This window comes from Panicum virgatum, chromosome 5N (assembly GCF_016808335.1).
Source record: "Panicum virgatum strain AP13 chromosome 5N, P.virgatum_v5, whole genome shotgun sequence".
NCBI classification, from domain to species: domain Eukaryota; kingdom Viridiplantae; phylum Streptophyta; class Magnoliopsida; order Poales; family Poaceae; genus Panicum; species Panicum virgatum.
The window spans coordinates 68,670,176-68,696,697 of NC_053149.1; the positions used below are offsets into that span (position 1 = coordinate 68,670,176).

General features: G+C 41.1%; 2 protein-coding genes across 4 annotated transcripts; both read left to right on the top strand.

The window, feature by feature from the left end:
- Positions 1–3,067: 3,067 nt before the first annotated feature.
- Positions 3,068–12,062, top strand: LOC120672892 (alpha-glucosidase 2-like). Its single transcript, XM_039953500.1, has 22 exons — positions 3,068–3,551; positions 4,304–4,377; positions 4,629–4,880; positions 5,110–5,284; positions 5,412–5,498; positions 5,608–5,676; positions 6,125–6,221; positions 6,460–6,542; positions 7,528–7,635; positions 7,803–7,924; positions 8,048–8,155; positions 8,249–8,322; positions 8,698–8,823; positions 9,846–9,913; positions 10,008–10,157; positions 10,263–10,313; positions 10,608–10,664; positions 10,754–10,900; positions 10,992–11,083; positions 11,273–11,382; positions 11,464–11,527; positions 11,624–12,062. Exons 1-22 carry the CDS (start codon positions 3,207–3,209, stop codon positions 11,775–11,777), a joined length of 2,613 nt encoding a protein of 870 aa, XP_039809434.1. The 5' UTR covers positions 3,068–3,206; the 3' UTR covers positions 11,778–12,062.
- Positions 12,063–19,374: 7,312 nt separating this feature from the next.
- Positions 19,375–23,016, top strand: LOC120672894 (probable arabinosyltransferase ARAD1). Of its 3 annotated transcripts, XM_039953505.1 has the most exons (6): positions 19,375–19,686; positions 19,978–20,258; positions 21,461–21,757; positions 21,924–22,019; positions 22,221–22,304; positions 22,399–22,458. In XM_039953505.1, exons 1-6 carry the CDS (start codon positions 19,497–19,499, stop codon positions 22,411–22,413), a joined length of 963 nt encoding a protein of 320 aa, XP_039809439.1. In that variant the 5' UTR covers positions 19,375–19,496; the 3' UTR covers positions 22,414–22,458. The 3 variants fall into 3 exon arrangements, with proteins under 3 accessions (XP_039809439.1, XP_039809437.1, XP_039809438.1); XM_039953503.1 differs by having other exon boundaries at positions 22,221–23,016; XM_039953504.1 differs by having other exon boundaries at positions 19,472–19,711; positions 22,221–23,016.
- Positions 23,017–26,522: the final 3,506 nt, after the last annotated feature.

Below are 26,522 nucleotides of genomic sequence, written 5' to 3' on the forward strand. Positions count from 1 at the left end.
GCCCTCGCCGACACGCGCGGCAAGTGTGCATGGCGTGGCGCGGAGTGGCTCGCCTTTCCTCCCCCACACGGGTCGAGGCAAGCGAGTCGCAGTCCGGCGCCGCGACGGAGGACATCGTCACCTCACTATCACCGACTGCGGGAACGGCTCGCCTTGCCTCCCCCACACGGGTCGAGGCTAGCGGGTCGCAGCCCGTCACCGTGTGGAGGACGTCACCGCTTCACCGCCACCGACTGCAGCGACGGTGCCTCCCGAGGAGGACGTGACCGCGACGTCGCCCCTTCCTTTCGGGATGCACACCCCGCTGCTACCCACGCTTCATCCGTCAGCCCCCACGTAGGCGTGTACGAGGACTCGCCAGGTCATCATCTGATCTCAATCCGCAACCTTGTCGCACCGCCACCTGACAGCTCGTACCCAGACTCCGCGGATGAGGGGTACGTCTTCGTGCGTGAATGCGTCACTCCGGACTTCTCCGGGATCCGCGATCGCGAAGCACTCTTGTCGTTTCAAGCTGCGGCGGACTACTGCTTCGCCTGCTCCGATGACTCCAGCGGGGAGGACTGCGATCTCGCTCGGAAGTTCTCCATGGCCGAGCTGGCGGAGCGGGGCAACGACGTGGCAAACGACACGGCGGACCCACCGACGAACTGACCAGTTGAGCCACTGGCGAAACTCCGCTGCGCCCACAACAGCCACTCCGACGAACGGCGCCCAGAACTAACGCTTGGAATATTTAGCAGCTATGTCGCTTCTATCCTTAAATTCCAAGTCGCATACGAGAATTTCCTTGCAGAAATTTATCTAAGTCGCATACGAGAACACGAAAACTTAGTAACAAAAACGGTGCGCACGAACTCACGAGGCCTCAAGCGGCCACGCTATCGGTTCACATTAATCTGTTTTCTCGCACAGAAACATGTTTAAGATAAATTGTTAATCTATCTACATGGGCTCTACGAGCCACCGACTTTCTACAGGTCTCCCTCTCCGTCGCTTGTACCATCGGGGGCCACCCTCGGGGGCTACACCCTCGAAGGCTACCCCCGGGTGCTGCACCGGCGTACAAGTTGAGCTAATGGAAAGGACGAAGTCGTCACCAACGCTTGGAACATTCAGCAGCTACGTCGCTTCTATCCTTAGAATTTCAAGCTCTTTGTACATCATTTGTACTCACATTTAAATTTTCCCGAAGCAATAAAGTGTATACTTTACTTATTTATTTTTGGGAACTTTCCGAACCCTCGGGGGCTCGGATGCGCACGTACACTGAGGTACGCTTGGCTTTACCCTCGGCAAAGCCCAGCCTCCCTCGTGGGCTACTACGGGGGTAACCCCCGAACGTCCCCGAAATCACGAATGCTTTTTCGAAAAATTTCCGTATCCAAGTTTCTCGTATACTTGGAAAGGTAGACGCAAGGCGCAAACAACTAAGTAACGGGATCGGCCGAGCCGCGGGACCGCCTACACCTCCGGGATACGGCATCCCCACTCACCTCCCTACGTCTAAGTCATTTGTGAACTCAAACTTCCTCGCTGAAACCTATCTAAGACGCATACGAGAACATGGAAGTTAAGTAGGAAAAAATGAGGGCTCGAACGCACAAGGCCTCGATGGGCCACACCGTCGATATACATTAGCAGATTTCTTAATCCAAAAGTACGATTACTACAAGTACTAACTTATTACATGGGTGAAGCGTCCCCTCATAAGAGAAGACTTAAATGTGATACAAACATCAGTCCCAGGAGGCTGATGACACATTTATTACATCAGATGGTATATCACCATACAACTCTACGCGGTAATAGGCAGTAAAGCGCCACTATCGCGAGGATAACAACTAAAACCCACACCACGGCATTAACTACATAGAGGTCATCAGAGTCTTGCGCCATACGGAGCTCCCTGCGGGTGACCCTATCCACAGACAAGGTTGGGTGTAGGACGGAACCTCTACTCAACGTCTTCAGGAACGAAGTCTGGATCTTCCTCTGTAAAAATTAAGAATGGGGTGAGTACAAACGTACTCAGCAAGCCCAACCACACCCACGGAGGGGGTATAAATAGAATATAATGCACATGATAAATCAAGGATAAGGCTAGGGTTTAATTTGCGAAAAACTATCTTTTGTGCAGGGGTTTATTTGAAAGAAAATGGATTTTCAAACGCAATTATCTTGCACTGGATAACACATAGGATTGATCGACACAGGATCCCAGTTTCAAGTTGCTGCCGGACTTCTCATCCGCCGTAGCACACGACACAACTGCCAGATATTTTTCCAAAACAACTCACGCCAACCCATCCATTCCCAGGAGAAATACTAGTTGTGTGACCAAACCGTAACTCGCCCAGTATTGTGGGCACGGCTATTCGAATAGATTTTAACTTTGCAGAGGTGTGCAACTTTACACACAAGCGGGATACCACAGCACGATCAACTTAGTGTCAGTGCAGATCCCAACAAAGCCATTACCCACCTTAGCTAGATCTGACTAGCCAACACGAGCTCCACCAAAGGGCCATTGACCTATCACTAAGGTTTAACCAGGGCATAAGTCACACAGAGTTTATCCCTTATCCTTGATCACCCGTTGCTCTCAGCTCTCCTGATGGCTATCAGACTAGCTAGTGGGGTTTATGCTAAGTCGTTGCTCATACAACGGTCGAGTGGTTTGCACGATAGTGGAGTTAGGCAAGACGACACACCAACTCGGTCCTTAATTGTGACAAGACGGATATCTCCCCACCTTGCTCTACCACACAGGTACGAGCACACCAATCGGCAAATCACACAGAAGTGCCATCCATCCCGTCTAAACTCATCTTTTGAAAATTCCGCATATTTCCTTCCCACACACACTCACACATTTTCTTTTTATAAAACAAGTTGTACCGTGTTTAAGACCCTAAGCATTCTAGCAGCGATCAACATCCAAACAAATCACATTCAGATATTAATCTAGGTGATCAAAGAATGGTTATAGCAAATCAAGGAGTGGTTATTCAACCATGTTTTCAGCAGTGTGAAAAACACCATGTTTTTTAGTGGGCTGTGGCAAAAGCACCATTTTACCGGTGTCCTACGGCAAATTTTGCCCTAAATCAAAGGTTCCCCTGCAGACTCCAGTCTCCTAGTGAACGACTCGACGGAGTCACGGTCCCCAGCAGAACGGAGAGATCGCCGGCGAGAGTTTCCCGATGACCGGCGGCGGCGGAGGCAGCACCCGGCGTCCGTCCGCCGCCGCTAGGAGCCGCGGTAGGCCCTCCGACGCCTCGGAGCCGGAGCCGGACGCTCGCCGAGCCGCGGCCGCAGCGGCGCGGCGCCGTGGCCGTGGCGACCATGGCCCCCTGCGTATCATGGACGTGAGGCGCCGAACCCTCGCGTTCTTAGGGATTGCTTCCTTCGCCCTCATGTTGGTTGCCTTCGTGGCGTATACGGGCGGGTGGTGGGAGGAGGTGGAAGGGGAGGGCGCGGCGACGCTACGAAGGGTCATGCGCTCCGTCACGCCGCTGCCAGCGCCCAGGATGATGGATCTGCCTCAGGTGATGCCCATTGGTTTTCCATTTTGTTTTTTCGAGCGTTATATATTAAGTTGCAGTGTGTAGAACCTGAAGGTTGAAATGGCACAAGAGCTATGCTAGCGGGGAAGCACGCCACGGGAACCTCTAGTTGATTTTGAATTGGTATCAAGTATCAACCGTAAAATAATGGTGATTACTGATTTAGCATGAAGTGGTATTGTTACCATGAACTAGTGTGCATCACTGTTTGAAATGCGTTAGTAAATGCCGCCATTGATCAACAAGCCTAATCAAATTTGTTTACTAGGAAGCATGAACTAGTAGTTGTGCATCACTGGTTTATATTTTATTGATGATGGAGTTATCTGAAACGCATTAGTAAATGTTGCTATGGATCAACAATCCTAACCAAGTTTGTTTTCTGGGAAGCATGAACTACTAGTGGCGCATCACTGGTTTATATTAGATTGATGATGGAGTTATCTGAAACACATTAGTAAATGTTGCCACTGATCAACAAGCCTAACCAAATTTGAGGATGGCTAGCTAGACTTTCTTGGTTACCAAGCACTTCTTTTGATAAAATATACACTATATTTTCTAATTCGTCTGCTGATATGCATTTGAATTTCTCATCTAGGTGTGTTAATTCACTCTCCATCTATCAGTTGTTCTGAATAATGCAAATTTGAAAGGCTCTCATTTCTTCGCATCATTAAGTTTTGGTTGTAAACAGGTTAGCTTTATGGTGGTTCATGTTTAACTGGTTGCAGTTCCAAGGTGACCACAAGGAAAGCTTGTATTGGGGCACTTACAGACCAAATGTGTATCTTGGAATTCGTTCAAGGTGCTTAACTGCTGCAACACCTCTGTATTCTCCTTTATAACATGTTGTCTATGAATACATTTGAAATTCACGGGTTTTGTATCTTTAGCTTTGATGATGTTTTCGTACCCTTCCCCTCCCCCCTAATTGATTCCAGTACTGTATGTGCGTAGTGTTATTTACTATTAGTTGAAAGTATAATTTCTATGCAATAAAAGTTCTGTTGAATCAAGCATTTTGAGAATTTTATGCTACTATTACTTGTATTCCAGATCTCCTCTGTCTTTAATTGCTGGATTGATGTGGATTGGCTTGAAAAATGGGCAATATTTTCTTCGTCATGTTTGCCAAGATTCTGATGAGCTGAGCACATATGGGTGGACAGTTCACAATGGTAGGGATTATGGACATCAGGTGCTGGTTGATCATGGTCTATTCTTGACTACTAGTTTTCTTAAAGAGAAAGGAGAGGGCAGTGGTTATGGTGGAGACTGGGCAGTTCGATTGAATGCTAACAGTGAGAGGTAAGCGTACATTCATTATCTGTAAAAATGAGCATTTCAATTTTTACTAAAAAGATGTAAGTGCTTCTCAATTTCTAAACATATTAAACACTGGATGGAAAGAATGATGATTCTGTGTCGTTTTTTGTTGCCTGATCCCAATTCAGTAGGATTACCCTGTCATTAATAATTTGCAACCCTGCAAAATAATCAAACCAAAAGAATTAATTCCATGTTAAAATTTGTCTAGGTCAAGTTTAAGTGATTCTCAAGGAAGCAGCACACATCTATTTTTCTACGTTGCTGACGAAAGTGGAAAGTCAATCACTATGGGGTCACATGTATCTTCATCAAGGGGCCCTGTTCTTTTGGCATCTGGATCGCACGATGAGATTGGTGATTGGGAATTGTACTTGAGATCTGAGGTATCCATGTCTTGATATCTTCTGACCTTGTTAACTCTTCAGTGTTGCGTGCTGTTGGGATGTGCTGACACAACTCCATTTGGCTAACTTTTATATGGATGTATATGTAACTCTGTTTTTCTCACAGGACAATCTGGAAATTCACAGAGCTGGATTCAAATCAATGAGTATGCATAATCTGAGTGACCTAGTACAACAGGCCGTTGCAACTAATGTATTTAAACTCTTCACCATCTACCTTATTATTTATGGAAAAATTCTGTACATTTTATGTTTTATGAAGTTACGTTTCCATGTTGCTACTTATGTGGACTTCTCTCTAGGCAATGCAAACTGGGAACCTTAACTTGCCAGACACGACTGAAGATTCTTCAAATATAATGATCTATCAGGTAACTTGAAGAGGACAAGGAAATTTGTTCAGTCATTATAATGTCTATGCTCATGTATGTGTGAAGCCTTTTTGATAGAAAGAATTATCAACATCCTCTTATTAACTTTTTCTAAAAGATTAAATGATGTGCTGCATGTATTTGTTTCCTCACTAATATCTGGAAGCAGGTGTTGCATGTCGTAACTTTGATCATTAGCACATCATAAAGCATCCACAAAATGCAGTGTGGTAGAAAAATAATATTAGCACATTAGCTATGCGCACTGTTATGTATATAAATATGTATGGGCGCATTATATCTCCACAAAAAAAGAATGGATTTAGCACCAAGGAGGATACAACTAAGGTTGTTTGGACTTCTGATCCATGTTTGTATTGGTTTAGGCCTCATGTCGTTTCTTGTGAGCTATGAAAGTATGATTTGTACTTTACTTTTATTTTTGCAGATTTCCATAAAGACTCCTGCTCAAATAGATATAGTATTCTTGTCAGGGTCTGCCTCGAAAAATCCAACGGTTGAAGAACGGATTAGCAAGCTAACAGGTGATCTGCTGCATATTGCATACTGCATACTGATACTTTCGTGTGTGTTTGTCATGAGGTGCAAAGAAACTTCTTTATCAAAACAAATCTACTTGGGCTCTTGAGTTTCGACTTGTTCTACACTCTTGCGTAGTTTGTCAGATCTGTTTTTACGTACGTCTTATGCTTTCAGTGAATCTGAAATGGACAATGTTGGAGGCACAAGTATATTCATTGTCTTAGTCACTGATGATGTCAGGTCCCATGCTGAGCGCTCGTCTTGAATCAAAACAAAAGGAATTTGAAGAGAGATATGATCAAATATTCAATGTCAATAATAAGGTACACTCTGTTGGATGAACATCCTGTTTTCCATTCCACATTGTTTTGTTTTTTCAGTATCTGCAGTTGTTCTCTTCTCATTGTATGTTACTATTTCCTACAAATTACTGTTGGCCCAAATGAAATCTATTTCTCTCGACCCGTTGGTCCAAGGGGCACTGGGTTGCATATATAGGGGAGGAGACTTAGCCAAGTCACCTCTTCAACCCAGTCCTACCTAGGTGGCCACTGGAGGCCAGAAAATCCTCCGTGTGATCCCATCGACGGTCGAGATCACCCGGGGGGGGGGGTGCTATACCTAGCCCTATCTAGTAATATAGATAGATACATAGACACACATATGCGAGACTTATCTAACAATTACAATATATGTGGTTTCTTAATTCAAATGTCTTCCCCAAGGGATGACTCTTGTATTCGTTTGTGTGTATATCGGTAGTGCAGTAGTGTCATTCAATTAAAAGTGTCAGCGCGCTTCATTGTACAGTTGAAAAGCATTTTAAAATTTAATTGCTTTTTTCTGTGAGATAAGCAATATTGTCATGTGGGCGTGACACTATATGCGCCGGCCCCGTCACAGGGACGTGCCTAGGGCCGCGCAAGACACTGCCGCTGCGCCGTAGGTGTGCGTGTATTGCTGAGCATGCAGCAAGTCTGTTAGCCGCCAGCCATCAGGCCCTTAATTCTAGCGATTGCTTTCCAAGTTGGTTAGAGGACACTATTTATTTGATGTGATCCGGGATTATCAGTTTAAGCAAGTATAAACCATTCCCTAATCTCCCTCTTCCTCTCAATCTCACCCCCTTCACCATTGGGCGCTCCGGGGAAAACCCTGACGCCATTATCGGTCGAGATTACGAGCTCCGTAGTCGAGGGCCAGCCACGCTCGGGCCCAACACCCTTGACAAATATTGTAGATAATCGGTGAAGCTTGACTAAAGTTTTGTGCTGGACCTACGCTGATGTGGTTTTTACTTTGATTCAGATTGATTCCAAAGAATTATCTGTTGGTAGAGCTGCCTTGTCAAATCTTCTTGGTGGTGTTGGCTACTTCTATGGGCAGTCCAAAATTGCGCTTCCAAAAGGTTTTACAGTAAGTTTTAGGGCTTCAGCTGACATCAATTCCATTTGGCTATCTCAGGTTACTTTTATTTCTGTTGTTGGCAGTGTGTTAGTTTCATGTTGTTTGTAGTATTTTGCATCTGAATCTTAAGATGATTACCACAGACAACCATTAATGCTTATTTTTTTCTCTCCCAGCAAAAAAACGGGGATAAATATATTCCATATTGGCCAGCTGCGTTATATACTGCTGTACCCAGCCGCTCATTCTTTCCAAGGGGATTTCTGTGGGATGAGGGCTTCCATCAATTAGTCATTTGGTAATATTCCATCATCCCAGTGTTCAGTTAAGGGTTTGCGATAATGCAGTTCAGTAAGTTTATTGGTCTGTGCTGGTTTTATCACTTTCTGCTCTAACACACATCCTCGGTGGTGATGTACAGGCGTTGGGATGTGCATATATCAATGGATATCATTGGACATTGGTTAGATCTGCTTAATTCAGATGGATGGATTCCTAGGGAGCAAATCTTAGGAGCTGAGGCTTTAAGGTAGTTTCCGCTATGAACTATGGACTATGGTCAAAACCAGTGATAAATCTAGTGTCACATGTCTTATATCATCCAACTTCTGCAATCATGCAGTAAAGTTCCTGAGGAATTTGTTCTGCAGTACCCTTCCAGTGGAAACCCTCCAACTTTATTTCTTGCGATACGTGGTAAGGCATTACTTTCTTTCTTGCTCTTTACATTGATGATGTTTTATTTATCAGTGCTGATATCTCTAGTTCTTTGTTTTTCTCCACATTTAGTGTAATGTGCATTCTTTTCATGCCTTTATTTGAAAAATGTTGAAGAATAACACATTAAATGAATCTATATTTATTAACTGAAGTTCTCTATTATGACAAATCTTGCAAATTCTTTTGGTCTGTACAGTTTTGTTGCATGTTTATCAAATTATAAACACCAAATGGTAAGAAATTTTGTTGACTGGAAGGCACCACAGGTCTGTTAAATGGATGGTGGTCTATAGTCAAATCTTGCTTTTGAATATTCAATTAATTTGCCGTATGCCCTTTTTCTTTGGACAGATTTGGCAAGTGGAATACATGCACAACAGTTTTCAGATGATGAAGCTGAAAAGATTTCCGCTTTCCTTGAAAGGGCTTATATACGGCTGAATTCTTGGTTCCAGTGGTTCAACAGTACACAATCAGGTAAGCTTTACTTGTTCCACTTTAATTTTCTGTACTCACTGACTAGTGTGTGGGTTGGAGTTTGATGCTATTTCCATGATTATTTTCTGAGAAATCCAAACATGCCAAACCAACAAGCTGTAATATGGTCTTTTGACATGATAGTTGAAAGCCTAACGAGAACCACTAGCTCAATTGACTATTGTTAGGCACAGTGGTTGTATGACAGAAAAAATCACAAGTGATATGATTTGGCCTTCAAATCCTTAATTGGGTACTATTAATTTTTTCGGTTGGATTGAGAAATTTTACCCTGTTACTGCTGGCTTCAGTTCACTTATTGTGGTCGGCATAAGTTTCTGGTAAGATAAATATTGACAATCTGACAGAGTCATATCAGAAATAAATTATTTGGAGTGTATGACCAAACCTAAGCTTGATCAGAAATAAATTATTGACATATCTGACAGAGTCATATCGGTCGATCAGCTAGACTACCTTTCTCCCTTGAGATAAATATCACATTTACAGAAGTGATTTCTGGTTTCTCTATATTTTCTGGCCTCAAGTTTGTGAACAAAAATATATATTTGGTTCTCAACTATATTTTTGCAAGTGTGATGCTCAACTAGTTCAGTAGCTCTTATATCACAAATCCACTGGTCCAATGAGAAAGAAATGTGACAACTGTTTTGAGTGTTTAAAGCTTGGAAGTTGGAATACTTGTGTACTTTCTGGTCCAACTAAGGGACCTGGCCTGCTTGCTCACTAGGAAGCATGCACTTTGGTAGGGAATGGTTTGTGTGTTTTGTTGATCCTCTAAGAGATAAACACCATGTGGCTTCACTTTGTGCACTAGAGTCTAGAGCTTTCTTGTATCCGTGTAGGCTGTAAGATATGAGATATTTGTCCTACAAAATTGTAGTAAAAGCTATGCCCTTGTGAAGGCCAAATGACCATGGATATATGATTGTTCCGTATATTTGTCTACTTGTCATGTCACCGCTTCCCTCTTTGGCTAATTTATCCTAAATTGTCCATAGGTAAATACGAAGGCACCTTCTATTGGCATGGAAGAGACAACATGACAACAAAGGAGTTGAACCCAAAGGTTTTTTTTTTTGCATAATTCATTGTTGCTTGCTCCTGTACTGATTAGAGTTCCTTCACTCTGCACTCACCTAATTTTCCCAAGTACTTTGCAGACTTTGACATCTGGATTGGATGATTATCCTCGTGCATCTCACCCTAACGATGATGAACGCCATGTTGACCTTCGTTGCTGGATGCTTCTAGCTACAAACTGCATTCGTTCAATTGCGGAGTTTCTTAAAATGGATAGCGCTCTTGAGAAAGTAATTCAGTATGGATGTGGGAACATGAATTGCTAATTTCAAGTTGACTTGTCTCAACCATTGACTTTGGCTCTTTTTTTGGAAAACTTTGTTGAATTTTTGCAGGATTACTATAAGATGTCAAATCAACTTTCAGATTTTGGAACACTTAACAAGGTATTGTGCTGTCAATTCCTTAAATTTTGTATCACTGGAATTATTATTTTGGAGACCTCTGAGTGTTTAGGCCTATCTTGGCTCCATAAAACCTAAAATCCCTCCTCTTGAGTGCGGAACTCTCAATAATTTTGCCTTTATGTAATATTTAACAGAGTTATACATTTATCAAAATTCTGCCCCAAATCATATGGGTTTTATTATAATGGTCATGTTCTGAACCCTGTTTTGTGCCTTCTATGATACAGTATCATGTTTACTTCCAAAATTGATCGATGGTTGGCATTTTTACAGTGGCACTTGGATGACAAAATTGGTGCTTATTTCGACTATGGTAACCATACTGAAAAGGTTAGGCGTTTTGCTTCCTCTTAGCTTTGACACTTTGTTTGCCACACATTATTCTCAACTTTGATTGTGATGGGAGGTCATTTTTGTAGGTCCGATTGAGATGGTATGATGTCCAAGACAGGGATACTATGAGACGAGAGCTCTTGCGAGAAACATTACAACCCCCTCAGCTGCAATTAGTACCCCATGTTGGTTATGTCAGCCTCTTCCCATTCATGATGGGAGCTATTCCACCTGTATACTCTTTACTTCTGTCTGTTTGTTTGTCACTTCAATGATTTTTCTGATGTTCATCCTAAGTAATAATGGCCATTTAACTGTGCTCAGGAATCATGGGTTCTTGAGAAACAGCTCGATCTAATATCCAATACCTCTATATTGTGGACAGATTATGGCCTTCGGTCACTTTCTAGAACAAGGTATAAATGGTCGTGATTTTGTTCTTTACTCTGTAAGTTTTGAAGTATGGCTGTATGAGTAGATTACCCCCCCCCCCCCCCCCAATACACACACACACAAATGTAGCTTCTGATGAGATGGTTATTGTAACATCATTATTTGCTCATCCAACTACTGAGGCCTGAATTATCTGTTGATACATGGTCCAGTTCAATATACATGAAGCGTAATACGGAGCATGATCCCCCATATTGGAGAGGTGCCATTTGGATAAACATGAACTACATGATTCTTTCAGCACTACATCATTATTCACATGGTAAGCTCTTGAATTGGCCACTTTATCCCCACTGCAAATCTCTATGTTGGCACGCTGATATAACATTGTGCTTTACTGTAGAGGATGGCTCATACAAGGGCAGGGCAGGAGAATTATATGACAAGCTAAGATCAAATCTTATCCGGTGTGTTAGTTTTTTCCCTCCATTAAAGCCTATTAGTGCAGAACTGCAGCTTGTCTAATATACTGCTAATGCTACTTCCCGGCTCAACATTTACAGGAATATCGTGAAGAATTACCATGAAACTGGTTTCTTCTGGGAAAACTTTGACCAGAAGAACAAGGGAAAGGGAAAGGGTGCACGGTCATTTACTGGATGGAGTTCACTTCTTGTTCTTATCATGGCAGAGTCGTACCCGACATTGCATAGGTGAGATATACATGGCTAGCAACCACAGAAGAAGATACCCGGGGCAATTCAAATGGAATGGGGGGGGGGGGGGGGGTGGCCATTGTTTGGCTCGACTTCAACCAAAAAAGTGAGGGAACTTGATTCATAGCATACTAGAATTACTCCTGGTCAATCTGTTTAGAATTAGTTACACATTGACATCACTATTCCGTTCTCTATCACCGTAAAGTATGAGCTTATAGAAACCGCAAACAATGAAAGCTCGTTAACTATTCCTTTTTCGTTAAAGCTGAACTGTGGAGCTGTACTTGCGATTGCTATCGAGCCTCTGATGGAGGTAATCTGCACCGCCCTTTACATGCTTGGCGATTTGTACACTGTCCTGAGGGAACATGATGGACAGAGTTAGTGGTACAACGCAATGCAGACATGTGTTTACAAATCGTTTTAACACTCTGTACGACTGCAACACACCAATCAATCAATGCAAATGGAAGCACGATCATCTTCAGCGAAAGAGACATCGGCACGAAAATAACGACGACGACACGCCGTTATTATTATTAGCTAGTTTCTTTCATCACCCAATGCAGGCTAACTACAGTGCCGGGAGAAATAGCTATGACAAGCTAAGCTAGCGTCGCTCTCAGGTTTATTAGGCGCTGATTTGATTTCTTTTATTTGCCACAATCACGCACGCGTCCGGTCCAAACTCCAAACTAAACGGCTCGATAATGCCAAGCTCGTCTTGAGTTGGATGTGAATTGAAAACTGAGCTCGCCACGGCGCGCGCGCGAATCTCGCGTTCAAATATCAAATTGTAGAATTTTCCTCGCCATGTGCATCGTGCATGATGAGTATACGGGGACAAGCAAGGCTGGCGACTTCAATTTTCCAGAGGTACGAGCAATTAGTGGTACAACGCAATGCATTACTACATGTGTTTAGGAATCGTTTTAACACTCGGTAACGTAGGCCCTGTGTGTCACTGTGTCTTGCTTGCTGCGCCTGCGAGCATCAATCTATCCCGTCTTGCAAGCAAAGTACTTGTCCTGAAGACTGCGTGTGTCCTCACATCTGGTCTTCTGGATTCTAATCATAGCGAGGAGCACCAGATCTGGAGCTAATGTTCCCTTCCCCTAATAATGCACAGTTACTGGCTTCCTTTTCAGTTCTTTTTTTTCGTATTATAAAGCACACGACCCAGCTGGTAGCAGCCTGTTAGATTTATTAGAGCAGCACTGCCATACTCGAACAATCGTAGTCCTGCCGGAGAATCACATGCGATCAATTAACGGAATTCCTAGTTTTGCCAGGCCTCCTGCAATTGATCTCTTTGATTCACGCGTCAGTGTCATTTATGTACGGTGGTAGTACCATTGCTCCGAAGTCCAAGCATGCAGTACTCGTCTGCACTAGAGTACTGAGGAATTTCCCATCATTTATTTGGGAAAAACTGTTGTTATGAAACAAGAAGGAAAGCATATACCTTATCCGGTATTTTAAAGGGATTTTCTCTCTTAATAGGGAGGGAAATGTGCTTAAAGTTTGCTTCTGATGATTAATCTTGTTAGAAGTGAAAGTGAATGGAATGGTTGGATTTTCTTGATTGATAGATATCACTGTTTATATACAAGACCAAGGGAGGTCGAAGGGACATGCCCCTTCGGTATGGCCCCTTCGTGAGTTGGCCCTTTCGTGGATTGGCCCTTTCGTGATGGCCCTTTCATGAAAGGTAACCGCCTACTGACTAATCTTATTAACTATTACAGAAATTGATCACTAATTCTAATTTCTTCATAACACTCCCCCTTGATCAATTTGTCCTTCTTGTGGTCTTGTAATCAATCGAATAACTCCTTGAAAACCCAATGTTAGTAGACCCCTGAGATAAATCCAAAGTCTTAGTCTAATAACACCTTGACCCTATGGTCAATATGCTTCAAATATCATCTTTCAAAAACTCCGGTGGGGAAAACAAGATGACATAGCATATAACTTTATGTTGTCATTGCCTCATCAAAAACTTTATATGAGAAACCTCAAAAGGAAAAACTCACATAAAGAAAAGAGTACAATGTATCATATGTCCCAATATCATCCACCAAAAACCCCTTCGGAAAAAATGGATGATATGACATAGTCTTGTGTTGATATTGCCTCATTAAAAACTTTATATGAGAAACCCGAAGAGAAAACTCATACAAAGAAATGAGTGCAATATGATGTTTTCAACAAGTTATTAATCAGAGAGGCGAGAGACTCTCCCCCTGAAACTTGCAAACCTTTCATACCAATGTATTCAACGCATATAAAATATGAAATATGGTAGACTATGTGAAACTCTCAACGAGATTATCACAATACTTAGTTTGCAAATGTTCATATGTCCATATGACCTATGGAACAGAAAGTATTGCATTAAGTATAACTTGTCTCCATCTAAACAACACAAGCTGCATTACCTTTATAGATAATGACATTTGATTCAATAGAATCAATACCACATAACTTCATTCTACCAAGCTATGCACATTCATGCGCAGTCTTGTATAGTACAATGTCAGAATAATTAATGGAATTGACCATTAAATGTCTACTTAAATACTATTATATAATGGTATTTCCATATTCATGTAAAGCTTATTTCAATGATCTGGGATTTTGGGGATCTTATAGATAACCAGAATCATGATATCCACGTAATCGGCCAAATCCGTATGTGATATTTTAAGATATCAAAGATATTCTTAACTTGAATCTACTAGCCTTAGGTAGAATAGCGCAACTATTAGATAGCAAATTATTGCAAAGACAATATCCGGCCGGAAATTTTTGCAATATATATATTAACGCATAAATAGCACAGAGATAATGGATCACATGTCCCATTATCTTAATTCAATCACTATAGCATAAAAACAATCTCCCCTCATATCTTTTCTATCATGAGGTAGAACCACCATAGAATTCCCTTTCATATTAAATGATTCAATATGATATGGATATAGATAGCTTTACTACAAAAACCTGGGAGAAGACCGTATCTCCCATCTCTAAACTCCGTCTATAGATTATAACATGTTCTTCACAAGTGTTCATTACCAATGATGTCAAGTTTATTGACAATCATATCATACTAGAAATTCCAATTAAGGATTCTGAAATGAACACCACGTGTAATCAATCATGTATCCCTTCAATATAAAGAATACATACAAAGTCGATTGTACCAAAATTGACTTAACTGTTTTAAGCCATATATCGACTTAAGTAATATACGGTATATGTTGTGATTATATATATAAGTATTGGATATGTGAACTCCTTCCCGAAAGTTTCACAATATACCAAATCAAGTGATCGTATGTAATCACTACATCTGTCAACTGCAAATATAGATGCTTTTGTACTGCCAGTCAAAAGTTAGTATCGGAAATTTTATAATTTACTATAGAGAATAACTTGCATTTGAAAATCAATGCTCTGAGCTTTGCGTAAACCCCTTGTGCTACTAGTCTTGCTTTAATCTCACCACCTCATTGTTCTCAATCCATTCTAGGATGAAAACACTTTTGTACCCACAGTAAAGGTACGTCTAGGTGTTGGCTTTACTACCAAACACCTCTCTTTTGGTGAGCAAGACTATCTCTGTATGTATAACTTTACTCGTCAAGTTCCAGTAAGAGTGACAAAGCACTCTGCCATGGTCTTATTAACTGGATAACTTTGAATAATGTATATAATTTATTCAGAGAAGTATGAGTCGACTCATGTAGCCTTTATATGATATAATTCTCCGGTTATCAAAACTCAAAAATGGACCCTGAATGACTCATCGTGACTTCCTTAAACGAGAGTCAGAGCTTTCCGATATCCCAGCATCAGTATTTTGGTGCACCTCTAAGCTGGGTTGTGGATTATAAATGTCCCCTAGGTATATTTCAACCAAAGGTTGAGTTGTATTTACTAATTTAGAAGAAAAGTCTTCTATTGCTAGCATGAATAATCCTGCTTTATGGCAATACTGCTCCCCCTCTTATTTACAATTGGGAGTTGAGTGGTTTTACTTAGTACCACTACTCTTTCTGGCACATACTTGCATTAGATTAATGATTAGTAAATGCATGTGACAGTTTATTTGCAATACTATGAAAATCTTTGAACTCAAAGTTCAGTTAATTTAGTACGTGATCCTGAGCTTGAAATGCTTTATGCATTCAAATGTTTTCCGGGCATTATATATGGTACTTCAAATCTCCCCCTAATGCCTGGAAAAGCTCATTTATACTAAAACTCAGCATATAGGTTGTAAATAGATCCTCTCTAAGAGATCGAGATACTGAACAATCGACGAAGATTTGAAATCTCAGATGATCCCCAATTTTCTGTGTGAACCCATCAATGTATGCTGTGGTGGTGAGAGTGGTACGTATACAACGTAACTCAATCTTACACAAATAGGAAATCTTCATGTATTTCCATGTACTATATGTATATGGGAGATATGCAATTAATCATAAGTCAGGAGTGTGTAAATCTACCTGACTTCAATACGAAGTTGATGATAGCAATCCAATAATGATGATCCTGTTATGACTTTAATGTTATACTTATAGATTCCAATTTATGCTTTTGGATATGTAACTAAACTCTTGTGATACCAAGCAATCGTCATTGAAGGTATAAAGGTTTAGTAATGTTCAAGATAATGCTCATAACTAGAACCATTATCTACCAAATGCATGATTGAGTGTGTAAATTTTACACACTCTAGATCATCTCATAGATGTATCTATACAACCATGAAACACCTGAACTGTCCATACAATCTTTGTACGAACCCATACATATTCTTTTGAATATGATTAAGAAATTTAATAAAGTCAACCTGATTTTAAGATAAGAGAGTCTTAAAATCTGTTTCCCCATGTTATTTATCGTATCCACACTTTGGGAAAGTCAGGACCAAATGAATTGCCATTAATTTCTCACGCATCTCTTTGGATGCCCAGGTTGATCATTTCAAATTGAATAGATCAACCGTGTGAAAAATTTGGATACGCAACATGGTGTACGGGATGGTTGTATGCATAATACAACAAAAATGAGATCCATCTCATTACTTATATGCCATATCCAAAGTTGTCTTTTTGTGTTTTCCTAAAAACACATGTTGATATCTCTATACTTTAGTAAAATATGAGTTGAATTAGGACATAATTAAATGTCATCAATTGTTTACTCATATCCTTAGGAAGAATGATAGTGGAGAAGAGTCGACCAAACTATCATTGCATCGCATTAGCGATAGCCAAAATTATTCCCTCTTCTTGTCATAAGAACCAGGAATATTTTGCTTCCATAATTATAAAGTTTGTGGTACAAATTATCCACTAGAGACATATTATTTCAAATTGGAGTGATTCCCGTACAATCTATATATGGCAAGAATTCAATGGAATTTTTGTCTAATATATAGAAAAATCCATAAGTATTGTCAAGTATCAAATTCATCAATATGATACTCACAGTAGTTATGCATTGATAACAAATGTTACAATATATTTTGATGGACTAAATAATATCAATGGACCTTGAGATTATTCTCAAATCTCAAAACAAGTCATTCGAATTATGTTCGATGATCTTGTTGTCCATGAATTTATGTTCTCTTATGATAGAAATGGGAGTCTTTGTTATGCGATCTTAGAAGATCTGGCAAAAACAATCAAATTCCTAGAGGGCTTAAAATTTCAGATTGAAAAACTTTCAAATCTTATGTCCTAACTCCTATTTTATCCCTTATTGATGTTTAATATAGATAAATTGTTCCTTCCATAAAATATTCTTATCGATAATCTTTATGGATGTAGTGCCTTAACAATAGCAAGGCACATTTTCTGTTATCTATAATAAACAACCCCAATCAAGGGTCATTAAATTCTTTTATTAGTTTATGGGATAAAAGCAATATTAATGTCCATTATTTATGTGGGATATTGATGCCATCAAGAGCGAGTTCAATAGACTCCTCTGAAGTCAATATCCAAAACATGTGACAGACCAATGATTTAATTAATTTACACTTAAGGTAAATTAAAAATCACTTTGATGTTGTAATTTCCAATGCAAAATTTAGGGGATCCATATCTTCTTTTTGTTTTGGATAGTTGGAGGTAGTCGACGAACTTTAAACCTCACAACAATTAGAGGTAGTCATAAGTTGTGTAGACCTCATAGACAATCATTATTAATATGACACACACATAGTAGATAATCTCTATGTCCAAAAACATAGAGTAGATCTCTCAGTAGTAGGCAAATAAATTGCTGCTATAGGCATGGTCTCTAGGCTGATATATTCACATGAATATACCGCAGCCAATGCCTAAGACTCTATTAGGGTGTAACCTTTAATAATGAATGATGGTAGTCACCATAAAAATGTACCATTCGTATATTACCAAAACACTTATCTGGAAGAACACAATATAGGTAATCATCAAGTTCAAATAAATATGATGTAGACCTCTTAGCAATGGGCGAATAATCGCTGTCATAGGCACGGTCTCTGGGCTGAATAATTCAATATGAATTAAGCGCAGCCAATGCCTAGAACTCCATTACTTGTGTTGGGATCCCAGATGTATATAGGATATGGATATAACAATTTTGCATAATCCATCATTAATTAAGAAATTCTTAATTAAGAGAAACAACCGTTGTTAAAATGCAATTTACGGAAAAATTACCAAATTAACAAGGTTAACAAAGTACTTTACCGTATTGGTATTGTTTAAGTTAGAGACTAAAACAGAAAATGTACTAAGCACATAGTGCTATAGTTGCATAGCGGCATAATTTTGCGCAAATTATGTAGGGATTAAAGCAAAATTCCACTTTTTATGTTAGCGTTACTAGCGAAAATTGTTTGGTTGCCATTTTGTCCTTTCTAGACTAGGCCAATATGAGCCTAAATACAACTGTCATTAATTAAGCATCACTTAATTAAAAGGATCCGATTTTATTGCAATTAAAATAATTGCCAACCAACAAAATCAAAACTATTTATATTTACATATACAACTTTCTGGTCTCAAAAGCAAATAATGTATAGGAGTAAAGATTCTACTATACAATTCTGTTAGAGTCCACGACTAAAACAGAAAATCATAGACACAGAAAAATATATGTAAATATTAAATAGTAAAAATCTCCGCAATATAATGTATTATAATGCAATTTTTAAAGACTCATAGGTCTCAAAAACTATATATTTACTCTAGATAAATAATTTGCATCATTTTTTGTTTAAACACAAAGTCTAAAACAATCATTTATATTTTTAATTATAAATGCAATATATTGCAGTGTTGTATTAGTTTAGGGGCTAAAACGTATCAATTTAAGGTCTCAAATATAGAACTAAATAATCTAAAACGTGAAAAGATAAAGTTCTAAGAGCCTTATCGCAATTTTGCAGAGAGAGACGGCCTGCCAACAGGCAGCCTGCTAGTGGCCCGGCGTGGCGGCCTGTGGGCCGATCTGGCCCAAGTCGACCCAAAAACCGGCCTGGCAGTTGCCGGCCCGTTTAAAAGGGAGAGAGGGGGGCCGCCTCCTCCACCCCTGTAACCGCCGCCGCCGCCGATCCCGTCAAGGCGCGCAGCCGCCCCTTGGTCGCGCCGTCGCTGGCCGTGGTGCGCCACCGCCGGTGTAGAGCGCCGCCGCGCACCGCCTGATGGCCTCTGCGCTGCGACCTCCGGTGTGCGCCGTGCTCAGCGCTGTAGCGTCGCCTCCTCTCCTTGCTCTTCCCCTCCCCCGTGCGCCGGGCTTGGCCGGCCCGCCGGTCGTTCATGGCTCGGAGGGTGCCCCTGGTCGGGGAGGAGCAGGCGCCGTGGAAGATCACCGTGCATCTTCGGCGTTGACAGGTTCTTTGCCTGGGCGGAGAAAATGGTTTGCTTCTTCCATTTTCATGGATGTCGATGAGGCAAAACGCATCTGTTCTTTTCCTCTTCTCTATCAAGGCTGAGAAACCAAATACTTGATTCTCAATGTTGTTGCATGTACTCGATTTGTGATAAATAACAGTAAAGAAAGAAGAAATTTTGAAGAAACAGGTTGAGATGATGGCTGGCCGATAGTTGTAGTTTTCAATTCTTCTTTCATTTTCTTATGCTCTTTTGCTTTGGGCGATTATCCTTCGATTCTTATTCCTGCAGTTGAGGTCGGGCCTCTGTTCGGGATGGCGACTGCAGAGTTCATGGATGAAGAAGTTGATGGCGCCCGTTGTCATCGCCGGCGAGTGGCCGTTATTCATTGCGGTCTTCTTCTTGGCCTAGCATGTCACCGGCGAGCCCATGCGTCCAGTGGGGAAACGGCGTTCGCGACCACCACGGGAGCGCCGACCATGGCGGCCTCGTCGACGACGACCAGCATAGGCCGAAATAGCGTGGCCTATCGGCCTTTGTTCATGCAGCAATTCGGCGAGTTCTTCTCCACGGTGATTGTGTTGTTCTTGTTTCTTGTTGTGCGCAGAAGATTAGAGCGTGCGTTTAGGCGACTCCGCGAGCTTTTCTCCCAGTGGAGAGTGGAGAGCAAAGTGCATGATAACGTGTTAGAAGTGAAAGTGAATGGAATGGTTGGATTTTTTTGATTGATAGAGATTACTGTTTATATAAAAAACAAGGGAGGTTGAAGGGACATGTCTTTTCGGTATGCCTCCTTCGTGAGTTGGCCCTTTTGTGATGGCTCTTTCATGAAAAGGTAACCGCCTACTGACTAATCTTATTAACTATTACAGAAATTGATCACTAATTCTAATTTCTTCATAACAAATCTGACTAACAATGTGATTAGTAGTAGACCTTTTAAAGTGCTAATTTACGTTGGGTATGACATTAAATTTTATGTCATATCATCAATTTTGTTGACATGACGACGAGAGAGAAGGAGAGAATTTCATAGAACGAGAGAGAAGTTTCATTTCTTCATAGAACAAGAGAGAAGTTTAGGATTTCTGGTTGCTTACACCTTGATCACTGTAAGGATGTTTCTGCAAAACTGTAACCAATTGAGATATGAAATGCTGCATTTACCTATTACCTGCTAAGGTTGATAGTATTGTGAATGGTTAAATCTGTCAGGAGAGATTCTTGTCTTCTTGACTGGAGACAGTATGGTGCTTCCTATATACGTTATAAGGCCAGCAGATGTTGCTCCTTGTGAACAGGGAATCTGCGGCTGACTTGATGTGCACAAGCACAAGTACACAACTAATACCAACCTCTGCAGACTTACAGTTAGCAATCAAGCTATGATGGTTTTTTATGAAAATTATAGCTCGCAATCAGGTTTATGGTAGTCACTGCAATTAAACTTCTACTGTGATGTGGGCATGTAGCTGGGTGCAGTTCTTCTACTGTTTGATGGTCTGATGGCTCCTTTCAAGATCTTTGGCAAGTTTCGAACTGTTGCATGGCGCAATGCACATGTGCGAAAGAAAAAAAAAATCAACTCTTCTGATATGTTAGAATTATAATTGAGCTAATCTGTGGTGGTGTCTTGCCTTGTGAAGTATATGATTGTGTCCTAGTTTATTTTAACAACCACAAAGACTTTCGGTCCCAGTTCATTGTAACATTAGAAAATGCAATTTCATGTAATCAAACAGTTTTAATTCGTCTTGCTATCATTCTCGTGTAGGTTGAACTTATGGACATTCTATGGAAGTCTAAATATTGGCAACGATCTGCAGGCCGGGACCACGTGATTCCCATGCATCACCCTAATGCTTTCAGATTCCTGCGAGAAATGGTGAATGCATCTATTCTTATAGTTGCAGACTTTGGGAGATACACAAAGGAACTGGCTTTGTTGAGGAAAGATGTTGTGGCACCATATGTGCATGTTGTGGGTTCCTTTATTGATGATGATCCACCTGATCCATTTGAGGCTCGTCATACACTACTTTTCTTTCGAGGCCGTACTGTCAGGAAAGATGTATGGAACTGATTTATGACAGTAATAACTCCCTCTGGGCTCTGGCCCTCCTCTATTTGTTATTTTGGTTCACTGATTTCCCCATAGTGGAATTTTTCTAGATATAAAGCAACATTAAGGTTAAGTTTCAGAAATTTGACATTTATGGCATTCATTTTTTCCCCAGGAAGGGAAGATCCGGGCAAAACTTGCAAAGATATTAAAAGGAAAGGATGGTGTGCGCTTTGAGAATAGCCTTGCCACAGGCGGTGGCATTAAAATAGTAAGGCACATTTTTCATTTCTATTCTCTACTTAGTGGTATAATCTCAAATGAATATGCCCCTCACCTTATTAGTGTTTTCTGACTATAGGTTAGCCTTTTATTTATAATTTTACTTCGTCTGGGTCATATTAACTTTTTTTTTGATAAGACATCTTGATATGGATACATAAAATTTACAGAATCTGTTTGATCCTGACAGTCTACAGAAGGTATGCAGTCATCGAAGTTTTGTCTTCACCCTGCTGGGGACACTCCTTCCTCGTGCCGCCTGTTTGATGCCATTGTCAGTCACTGTGTTCCTGTGATTGTGAGCAGTCGCATTGAGCTCCCTTTTGAAGATGAGATTGATTACAGCGAATTCTCCCTTTTCTTCTCAGTTGAAGAAGCTCTAAGACCTGATTACTTGCTCAACCAGCTCAGGCAGATCTCCAAAAAGAAGTGGGTTGAGATGTGGTTGAAGCTAAAAAATGTATCTCACCACTATGAGTTTCAGTATCCCCCCAGGACAGGTGATGCTGTGAATATGATATGGCGGCAGGTGAGACACAAAATCCCCGCAGTTAACCTTGCTATTCACAGGAATAGAAGACTAAAAATTCCAGACTGGTGGGGATAATAATCTTTGAGTACATATTACCAACCTGGTTATTTTTGGTGCGTGATCATTCCTTGTGAACCAGTGCTCATCTTAGGATCCAAGGACCGAGCCCACAACTATTGTGTGATGGGAACTGACAATATCACACCTTTTTTTGGTTCATTCTTTGACAGGATAAGTATATTTTCCCCTGAAACTACAAAATAGTGGGAACAAATATTATTTATAGCGAGTGAAGACTTACCTGACAAATAGGATATATGTATCTTCTTTGATGCTGAAAGTTGCAGTATATTGCTGTTGTTCGTGCTGGTAGATATACCGTTCATCTCAGTGGTTGCTTGTGCTATGGATCTGTTGACTTCAATAGCAAAGTTTTCTCTGCTTAGCTTGATCATTCTACTGAGTTTCACCTTGGGTTGGTGAGATGGTGTGAATTCTGTTGGAACCTTCTTAGGTTTGTCGGATCCTGCATTAGTCGCTAAGCAAACCTGATCATGCATCAGATGTGAATCTGAGTCTCTGGTTTTATTAGTTTAGAATGTAGGAAGAAGGTTGCTGAAAAGATGGGATGAAAGGAACGTTTGTTCCAATCCAAGGTGCTCTGCCGCTCGGGAATCATCATTGTAACTTGTAAGCCTGCTGGGGAGCATATCTTTTTTTTTCAGCTTGCAATTTTTCAATAACAGTTTTCCAAGCTAATCTGCAGTTGCGCACTTGATTAAACACAAGAGGCATAGGTACCTTGCATTGGGCATGCAGATGCGGACACGTCATCACACTATCACAGTCCACACAAGAGCTTCGTTTGTACGTTTATTATTCTTGTCCTAGTTCAATGTCTTGTGAACGAAAATCAGGAGTAAAAAAAAACAGTAGGAGTTGAGAACCATGACATGTATGAACTGCCTGCTTAAACTTTTGACTAGCCACGCCAAGTACTGTACTAAGATCTTATTGCACTGCTATAAGCTGGTCCCAGGAGGAGGGCTCTGACCATTCCCTGCCTGGTTGGCCATCAGGGTCAGGAACAGCAGCAAACAGTAGGAGACCATTGACATTGACACGCCCAAGACGAGACCTGTTGCTGCGGAGGTGAAGGTGAAGAGGGGTGACGGTGCGCATGCATTCATAGGGGTGGGCAAAATATAACCGAAACCGATTAACCGAACCGAACTGAACCGTTTTAACCGCAAAAGTCGGTTAATTCGGTTAACGGTTAATTTTGCGGTTAAAATTTTTGAGATATTCTTTAACCGCATATTATTTCGGTTTTGATGTGCCACTAACCGATTTAACCGATTTAGCAAGTTGAGTGTAATATGTATTTATCTTATGTCTTAAATATATGCATAATCATGTGAGATATCAAGAATTCTTGGTTTTCATAATTAAGATATCTAAGTGAGGCTACATTAATTGTTTTTCTAGCTTTCTAAGCTTATTTTAGTGGCCAATAGCTTGTAGTTGATGTCATAATTTCATTCTAATTTGCTTGTTATTTATGTATTGTATACATTACGGTTAACCGCAAAACCGAACCGATTTAACCGCAACCGAATTTACGCGGTTAAAAGATTTCTAGCTACAATTTCGGTTAAGAATTTGTCATAACCGAAATATTTCAAAACCGAATTAACCGAACCGATTTAACCGCACTAACCGAATGCCCAGCCCTATGCATCATTCTTTTTGTCAATGCGTGCTTGGTTGCAAGCAGTGGTTGGTTGGCGCTTGATCTTGGGGGAATATATATACTAGGGTTACCCACCCCTCCATGATTCCTTCCAGAGGACAAGCAAACAGCACGCACGGGCACGAGGCCATGTGCTTGCAGCCTGAGAAACTTTTGGTTTACTGCAACGGAACAACTAGAGAATAATGATATTAGTTGGCTGACTTAGGAGACTAGCTGGGACGGTGTCCTGCGTGGCCGTGCAAAGTACCGGGATAGATGTGTTCCATTTGAGCGAGACATTTCCTCCTAAAAATGGCCAAGCAAAAGCATGATGCTGATGGTGGCTGTCAATCGGGTCACATTGCTGAATGAAACGGCATTGCGGAACTGAGTTTGTGTGCTTAAATTTTTTTTTGGGTTGGAGAATAGAATTGGCTGATTTATACTACCTGATACCTCAATAGTTAATAGTACCTCATGAGGACACGTTTAGCTTAATGACACTCTACTCGCTTGGTTTGTCAGCCAATCAGGCAGTAGTGTTTTTCTCTCACACCAAATCAGCACTAGCTACCAGCCAACTAGAAATATTTTTCTTTCATAACAAATCAACATCAGCCACCAACCACAGCCAAGTGAACAGAGTGATTAGTAAGGAATATGAGTTCGTCCCACCAAAAACTATGGAGTGACTTCATGATGGACCATTGCATTCTAGACGAGGTGATTTCTCAAGCAAAGCACCTCTTAGAGTGGCACGACAATCTTTCTCATATTATTTGTAAAATATGACATGCTCAGCTAAGCGGATGGAGTGGACGAGTTTGAGCATGGATATCTCAATCAATCATTTGGGTGTTTGCCATCAGCCATCAAGGCAGGGGGGAAAAGCGGCAATCATAGGATGGGCACGTTTTTTTCCTAACGATGAGACGGACAAGTATTTTAGCATGGCAATCAAACGGCTCCAACTGGTAACGCGTCTTTGGTTCGTCTAAACTACTGTGCCAACATAGATACTCCGAGGAGTGACTAAAAAATTCACAGTGCTACAGTTGCTCAGCACTCGTCTTCGCTTTGGCTTTACCTCTGAAGCCGTCGGTGCTGCGACATCAATCACACTACCATAGTATCAGGTGCTGGTGCTGGTGCATGCTGCTATCAACTGCATCTTTCCTGCTACAAACTCAGGCCCGTATTTGGGCACGTGCAGGCCGTGCGACCGCACTGGGCCCCCGAATTCGAAGGGCCCCCAAAATATTATGTATATATTAGATATAGTCATGCAAACACTTTAATTTAGTTGATTGTTTGACCCAAATTGTGGCAAAACATGGCCCAAATTGCTCCTAAAAGATAAATCGTTGTAGACGTATCACTTGCCACTTTTTTTTACATGGGTGCTGTTTGGGGTCACGTGTGTGATCTCAAGTGTACCTGTCACAGCACCCCAACCTCTTCAAGATTTCGTGTTTTGGAGATAAAATCGGCCTAATAAATCAGACCCCTCAATGCTTTGTTGCTAGAAAAAAAAAATTCGGAAAAAATTTTTTGTTGCCCAAACAATAACAATTGTTCCAGCAACAAAAAAAATTCCGGAACAAAAATAGTTATTGGGCCTTATGTGATGATTTAACTATCAGTCACACGTGTGACTTCTAACATTTGTGCTTCCACACAGCACATCGCACTCATGTGACTTCTAACATTTGTGCTTTCACACAGCATATCGCGCTTGCCGACTGATATCGCTTGGTATTCATGATCCTTCACTAGGTCACCAGGGCCCCAGTCCATTGTTTCGCACAGGGCCCCCGAATTTGCCGGTACGGCCCTGTACAAAGATAGAGATGGAAATGGTAAGAAAATAGAAAAATGGATATTCGAGATATTTAAATTCGTTTCTATGTGTATCTGATTCATTTCCATTCTAGCAGGTGTAAATTGGAAGGAAACAGAAAAATAAATTTTCGAGATATCCAATCCGTTTCCATCCTTATATAGACACAGATACTGATACTGGTAGTCCACATTAAGACAGCTGGAGCCGCTTTGTTGCGGTAGATGATCGGGCCGTCCGAGGCGAATCCGAATCCCATCCGTAGATCAGAATCCAGCGATATCGGCCAGCTATGGTCGTGGTCGTGGTAATAACCCCTCAAGCGAGTGAGAAAGACAGAGAGAGCAGCAAAACCACCCGGCTGACCGATTCAAAACCGCCCAGC